Genomic DNA, 7,894 nt, shown 5'->3' with positions numbered 1-7,894 from the left:
GTCAAAGGCCCCAAAGTTGAAAGACCAGCTTTTGCATTATTGGGACACATACTGAGCTGTTTCTGTACTTAAGAGGACCAATAAAAAAAAGGTGAATCTAATTATGAATATAGGGTCATTCATTCATCCCTCCCCCATAGTGCACATATCATTTCATAGACTTCAATCATTTTGTCTTTAAAGCTTCCTTCTCTACCAATTTTTATATTCAACATCTTCAGATAAGAGGTTCAAAAGGATATATGAGTTTAAAAACTTTAAAGTCTCTTCTTCTTCATAAGAGGTCCCACACTGACCCCTCCATTAACACCTCATTTTTCTTCACCAAGGAAAATCTCATAAAAAAAAAACCATACTTCTTTTTCGTGATTTTTTTAATTCCATGCAAAAAAGGGGAAAAAAGAACAGAAAGAGAACATATTTTTGGTTACTATACCCCAAAACGTCTAATCTAAGCATCTGTCCAGGCAGCAAAAACAGGCATCTGTGGCATGGAAATTGCAGGCCTGAGCTGAGCTGAAGGAATCCAAGAATTCACAGTATTTGGTGAAGTAGTGAACAACTTGGATGATGGTGGAGGAGGCATTGCAAACGCCATAGGTAAACTGCTTCTCTCTGGGCTACCTTCTCTTGAGCTGCTCAAACTAGTCACCAATGAAGAAGCATTGGAGAAGTGAGTAGTCCCCATCTTGCTGGAATCATCCACCTCTCTCTGGCCAACCATGGTTTCTGGTGCCAATGAGAAAGCCTGAGCCTTAAAATTCTCAATGATGTTGGGCTGTTGCTGTTCAGATGACTGATAAAGGATCATTTTCCAGTCTGGTTGACCTCCATTGTTCTTTGGTGATATGTTAATGTTGGTTTCAGCATTGATGTTACCAGTTAAAAGGTTGTCATTACCACGAGGTCCGACATCTTTGTTTCGCCTAGCGAATTCTCCAGCAAGAAGGGTATTGCTAGCCATGATTCTTTCCACATCGTACCTTGTTATGTCGAAGTTAGTCACTGCATTCGCCCCACGGAACTTGATAGCTGCTATATCATAAGCCTCAGCTGCTTCCTCTTGAGTGCCTGCATGCAATTATTGACTTTCAATTATCATATCATAAAATGCCATCTATCAACTAAGCATAAACATTTAAAATAATAATAATTTTAATAGAGTCCATGTTGAATCACATTCAAAGTCCTTTTTTTTTTTTGCATGTTTGTGGACAAACAGCCTTACAGAAGCTGTTGTCTCCTTTTTCACTTTGCTTTTGTTTGTTTTTTTCTTTTGGGAAAAAAAAGATCAAATTACTTATGGAAGCATGCCCTGTGTGGCTTAAAAAGAGCCGAAAGAGCTAAAGACTGAATCAAATACTGGCCTTTCTTTTAAGTCAATAAAACACACACTATTAAATAGTAAAATAAAAAATACACAAATGAAATGAAACTCACTAAATGTTCCAAGATAAAGGTCTTTGTTCCCTGCAACTCTTCCTATCCGAGCCTGCCATCTTCCATGTTGATGATGTCTGCTTCATTTTTCAATTAAAAAATTATGAGAAAAAAGAGCTGAAATATTATGGGTATTTGCAGTTCAAGTTCCATATAATTGAATTTTTTATAAGGAGACCTTGTCACTCCTCTGTACATTGAAGCTCCCCTTGAAAATCCACTGCTTTTCCTGCTCATACAGTAGAATTATGAACATCGACAAAAACCATCATTCAAAAACACAGTCAACTATAGAGCTATGCACCAAAATGGGAGAGAATGGGCAAAGATGGTACCTTCTCAAGTGAGCAACATACTCTTGTCTTGTCATGTTCTTCATTTCTTCAAGTTCTTTTTGGTAATTCTCCAACTGCAAAAAAAAAAAATCATAATTACAGTCAGTACCATAAAAAAAAATTAAAAAGGGTTTCCAAGAAAAGCATTAGATTTGAAAATGTAATGAGTTAGATAATTACTGGGAAATTGATGTGAGTGGAGGGTCCCCAATACTTGAGTGCAGCTAGATCATATGCTCTTGCAGCTTTCTCCTCCATGTCATAACCCCCTACAAATTAAGATTTTGGAATGACTTGCCATTCAACGTATGACTGTTTCAAACATAATAATATACTTTCATAAGTATTAATAGTGTCACAAGAGCTTACCTAAATAAACTGTGGAGAATCATCATCATTCCATTAGAATAAAAAATCCCAATCATAAAAATAATTAAAAAAAAAGTCAGCTCAAGAAATAAAAAAGAAAAAACTAAAAATAGTGAGTATACTTATTGCAGGAAGCTAACCTTGTCTTCCTTTCCTGCTCTGTCCTTCCTTCTTGCAACTGTTGTCCCATAGATGGGCTTCATATCTACCCGTCCATCTATGTCTGAGTGGTAACACAACAAAACCAAGAACAGATAAAAATAAGCTTTTTTTTTTCAGTTAAAAACTTCCATTTCTAAAAAAAGAACAGCTTTTTTAGTTAAAATGTAAAAATTGATTAAAAACAAATTAGTTTTGGGGGAAAGCATATACGACAGACAGGATTAAAAGATAAAAGAAAAACACTTACCTTGTGACACCTCTATATTGAGAAGTTCTTTGACCAAAGGTATCAATGGATTTCCTATGGGCAATTTGCTTCTGATCTACCTTCTCAGGCCCTCTTTTCTTGGTTTCCAGGGCTGCAGCATAGTCAGTTCCAGAAGGTGAGATTTGCTGTGAACCAGTCACACAGCTTGATTGTGAACCAGGGCTCATTGACAAACTCAAAGACTGCAAATCTCCATATGCTATTGCACCAATAGAGCCGGATTCTGCTCCATTATCACCCATGCAACCAATCATCTTCTGATGCATTGCATGTTCAGTAGAGTAGTTTCTTGAAACCCACTGCTTACCATCATCTGCCATTGTTGGGGCCTGAAGATTGCAATCTGTAACATGGGTTTCTTTAGCTTCCTCTCCTAGTAATATTTCTTGGTTCCTATATCCAGAGTAGTATTGGTACTGTTGAACCTGAAGTTGCTGTTGGTGGTGCGTCTGCCTTGAGGATTGTTGCAGGTGGTCTAAGCAATTCTGGTTGTTGTGTTCTTGATTTGGATTTTGATTGTAATACATACTGTCTAAACTTAGAGCCATAGTTTCTCTGTCACTGCTTTCATAGTGATGGGTCCCCATGGTTGCACCCCCAAAGAAATCCTCCAGTTTTGGAGTTGAAGTAGGAACCATTGCTTCACACCAAAAGCCAAAGAAAAAAAAAACTAGAAGTTTAAGAAAAATACTAGTATATTCCCCAAAAGCACAAAAGAAAAAAGAATATTGAACCAAAATACCTTGTGGTTGTTGTGACCTGCCAAGAGCTTCCATTAGACAAAGAGACCCATCTGACTTAAGTGGCATGACAGGAAAGTGAGAATAGAAGCCACCATTTTCTCCTTCAACTCCATAATAAAGTCCATAATTAAGATGAGAAGGAGATTGGAAAAAGCTTGATGGAACTGCTGTAGTAACACCGGCAGCTGAAGCTGAAGCAGACTGCGTATAGTTGTGAGCTTCTTGATTGCTAACCTCCATTTTCATGTTTGGAGAGAGAGAAAAACCTAACCAGTTTGCATTGCTATTGTTATCATCATTGCTTATGGACTTCATTTTCTTACTATGCGGCTGCTTTGGAACCCAGTAATGATTCTAAGCAAGTTGGGAACTTCCTCTCACTGCAGGGACAACTCAATCATTGGGAAACAAATAACTTAATCATAAAAAAAAAACGACCATTTCCTTGCTTCACTCTATTTTTTTTAAAGGAAATGAAAAAAAAAACTAAGGATTTTTGTTTTGTAGCTGCAGAAGTAATTTGACCAAATCTAACAACTCAACTAAAACAATCCAGAACTCCTGTGGCTGAATCTATTCTATATACATGAGACCCTCTCTCTCTCTCTCTCTCTCTCTCTCTCACTGGAAACATTTCTAAAGAGAGACAAAGCAAGATGCTTTCTTTTAAACTAAACAAAAAAGAAAGAAAGGAGTTCCAGCAAGCTAATGCTGTGCATCGTTCCTGCATTCCATAGGGATCTGTATATGAGAAAGACCTCTTCTTTCTTTTGCTTTACCCTACGCTCTTTGTTGCATTTCCCCCTTTTTTATTCATTCCTCTCTTTTCCTTTTAAAGACCCCAAACCACATTAAAACTTAAAAAAAAAAAGATTAAATAAGAACTATATTCCTGAATGAAACATGGTGCCACCCAAAGACAAGATGCTAGTGGCTGTAGTTCTACTTATGACCCTGTTGGATACTCCCCCAAATTATCCATCAGTTATAAACAAACTCCTCTTTTCGTTCTTGTCTTTTTAAACACTTGCCAGGATTGGGACGTAAGCCCTTAACAGTAATGCTGTTTTTCAAGTATCCAAAACAAAAGCTAACTAAATACGTATCTATATCTGTAGTATATTTTCCGCTTTTAATCAGATGCTTGTATTAAAATAATTTAGTAATAATCATTTTTGCTTTTTCTGTAAAAGATCTCACTAAATCAAAACTTACAAAGCTTTCCACTTGTGGAAAAAAACACTACTAACATTTTTCCTGGTGTGCCAAAATTTAACACTAGTGCGTCATTTGTTATTAGTGTAATAATATTGAGGAAAAGTTTGTTTAATATATATTATAGTTAGACTTAAAATAAAAATTAATCAATTCAAATTTAAGTCTATAATTAGAAAAAAAAGTACAAAGTCTTGTAAAAATAAGATCTCTTTATAATAAGTGAAAATTTTTTCTTCTCTTTGCTAAAAATAAATAATAAGAGTGGTTAATATTACTAATTGAATTAACTTATTGCTTAACTCATATATCAAAACATGTATACAAAATAATTCTCTATTAGTCTTTTGATTAACATGTGGAAGTAGGTGGAGGTTTGTAAGGAGAAGCACTTGGGTAGAGATGAGGAAGAAGGATTTCTGGTAAGAAAGTTTGAAGTTGAAGGATAAGTAGTATGTACGTGAGAGTGTATGAGTTGTTTGCATGGTCCTTCTATAGTGGGAGAAGACAAGCTTAGTTACGTGTCTTGAGGCTACTGACACGAAAGTTTGATTTGATACTTCTAGTAATGACGACAATGCTACGTCTTAGGATAAGACGTCTTATGACTACTGACAATCAATAACCTTGAACTTCACATGGGCCTCACATGGTCTTAGGGGAGACACTTAGTCTTAAGGTTCGCAAGTTATTTCAAGGTTTGTTGGTTCATACGTCAACTATGCATAGTTCATTGGAATGTTCTTTTGATTAGGAAACATGTGTTAGGTCTCGTTTGGGTACGTTATAAGGTCCATGAGGTTATTTATTTAAGGTACAACAATTCCCCCAAGGCGAGAGAAGGTTATACACTAACCTGTGCAAGCTTGTTGGGGAAGTTCATGGTGTAGTTGTAGATGGCAAAGGTTTAGATAGGTGATTGAAGTTCGCGTCAAAGTACTATGTATTTAATTTTATACATGTTTTTGTTTTTGTTTTTATAAGTGGTTACTTTTTTAAATTTAAAATTTTGAATTTTGAATCATTGAATTTTTTTTTAATTTTATTTCATTTATGGCGGGTTAAAAAAATTCATGTATATATATTTATGAGTTTAATGATAAAGCTACTGAAGTGTGTGGCATATTACGACACATTTATTGGGTTCTTAATGAAACCATCGCTGTCATTATTGTTTAGGTATACGTGTAAAGTTATGATTCATGCAACTTTTTGCGCCAGTGAGTGCGTGATAATTTAGTAAGTTTTGAAGTAGTTGAAGGTTTCTTTTTAACTTAAAAGGATAATTGTGTCTATTTTTTGTCATCATTTTTTCTCTAATTTTCTCGTCTTTCTAAGGATACTTGTAAAATTACCCGACTCACGATCTAGAATTGGTTGCGATTGTCTTCACTTTGACGACTTGGCGACATTACTTGTGTAACGCCCCCACGCCCGAGACCGTCGCTGGAGTCGAGTATGAGGTGTTACTAAGCTTAATTTAACATATTTAGAACTTTGGATTATTGTTTCTACATTCACAGCTTTTAAGCTACTTGCGTCACAGTCACAAGAAAAATCATATCTCGAGTTACAAAACTCGAAATCATGATCTGTAAATTTTTCCTGAATCTAGACTCATATACCTATCTACTAAATTTTTTCTAGAATTTTTAGTTGGGCCAATTAGTACAGTTTATTAGTTAAATTTACCCCTGTTTCAGGACTCGACTGGTCTGACCTCTGTTTACTACGAACCACATTTCTCTCTGTACAAGATTCATATGACTATGAGATTTGTTTCTACTAAAACTAGACTCAATAAGGATTCTGAAGATATAAAATATACCACCTAATTATATCTTTATAATTTATAATGAATTTATAAAGTTGGAACAGGGGATTCAAAAACTGCTATGACCCTGTTTCACTAAAATTCAAATATCTTCTAACATATAATTCCTTTACCTGTTTCATTTGTTTCATGTGAAACTAGACATAATAAGCTTCAATTTGATATGTATTCCATCACCAAATTCAATTGCTATGATTTTTAATAAATTTTCAAACTCGCGTCAGTGTTGCTGCAGTATTCTGTTTATGGCAAATTTCATCCTTTTTATGAGTTTTTATGCACTAAGTATCTTAATAGTTTTAACATCAAACATAATCTACACTAACCATTTTCATAATTTATCATTATCAAGCATTTCCTCAACCATTCCACAACCATACCATAAGATCATTTACACAAAATAGGTATATTGCTATACATGTCATACTTAAATTTACAAGCCATTTACCAAAAGTCTTCCGGATAGTGTGACTGAGCCTTCGACCTATCCCGACTCCTGAGCTGGCTTGTCCAAAACTACAATGAGTAAGAAGGAGGGAGTAAGCATAAATGCTTAGTAAGTTCATACGCAAATAATAAGTAACATAACAAACAGTCATACCAATCAACATTAGCATGTATCACTAAAACACATATCACATTTTTAATCATTTTTCATCATCTTATTACCTTATCGTGGTTGTATCAATACTCAACCCGAGGGTTAAATACATACCTGTCCAAAATAACCATTTCACATCACTCACCAATACTTCTCTTTACATCTCGAATATTCCTCCATTGAGTAGAACTTTACCCGTTGAACACATCGGAATATAATTCGGATACATGGATAATTTGCATATAAGTGCCACATATTCAATCAAGCAATCATGTAACCCGCCCATAAGCGAACTCGGACTCAACTCAATGAGCTCGGGCGTTCGCATCCATAAGTGAACTCGGACTCAACTCAACGAGTTCGGATGCCTAGTTACATCTCACGAACTCGGACTCAACTCAACGAGTTCGGACATTCGCATCCATAAGTGAACTCGGACTCAACTCAACGAGTTCGGATGCTCAACCATCCTAGTGACATGTCACTTGTATCCTAATCTATTCCTAAGGTTCAAACGGGCTTTTTCCTCGAACACTTATCCTTGCCGTCTTCCGTAGAATGCCGAAATCAATACTCGGTAACAATTATATTTAACAAGTAGTTCACATAATTTACATATTATTTGAAATTAACCACAAAGCATACATTTCATAATAAAATTTAGCATAACATATAATTAACATCAATAACTTAAAAATAACCATTATGCTACATTATTTACACATGAACTTACCTTGGTACCAAAATACAAAGATTTTGCAATTTAGTCCACAATCTTTTCTTTTCCTCGATTGAGGTCGATTCCACGTCTTTCTTGATCTAAAATAACACATTTAGCTTATTTAATACTCACATTATCAAATTAATCCTTAACTCAAATTTTGGCAAAATTACAAATTTACCCCTAAACTTTTGCATATTTACATT

General features: G+C 35.2%; 1 protein-coding gene across 2 annotated transcripts; it reads right to left on the bottom strand.

Moving 5' to 3' along the window:
* Positions 1–341: 341 nt before the first annotated feature.
* Positions 342–4,305, bottom strand: LOC107924362 (AP2-like ethylene-responsive transcription factor ANT). 2 transcript variants are annotated; one of them, XM_016854771.2, is made up of 9 exons: positions 3,317–4,305; positions 2,554–3,214; positions 2,285–2,367; positions 2,145–2,153; positions 1,956–2,044; positions 1,776–1,849; positions 1,619–1,669; positions 1,441–1,520; positions 342–1,071 (listed from the first exon to the last, which is right to left on the bottom strand). In XM_016854771.2, the coding sequence occupies exons 1-9, from the start codon at positions 3,630–3,632 to the stop codon at positions 452–454; spliced, it is 1,983 nt and encodes a 660-aa protein (XP_016710260.1). In that variant the 5' UTR covers positions 3,633–4,305; the 3' UTR covers positions 342–451. The 2 variants fall into 2 exon arrangements, with proteins under 2 accessions (XP_016710260.1, XP_016710268.1); XM_016854779.2 differs by having other exon boundaries at positions 1,441–1,517.
* Between the last annotated feature and the right edge of the window lie 3,589 nt (positions 4,306–7,894).

This window comes from Gossypium hirsutum, chromosome A12 (assembly GCF_007990345.1).
Source record: "Gossypium hirsutum isolate 1008001.06 chromosome A12, Gossypium_hirsutum_v2.1, whole genome shotgun sequence".
Lineage (NCBI taxonomy): Eukaryota > Viridiplantae > Streptophyta > Magnoliopsida > Malvales > Malvaceae > Gossypium > Gossypium hirsutum.
The sequence above is the reverse complement of the archived record's forward strand: the minus strand, read 5'-3'. Positions and strand labels throughout refer to the sequence as shown.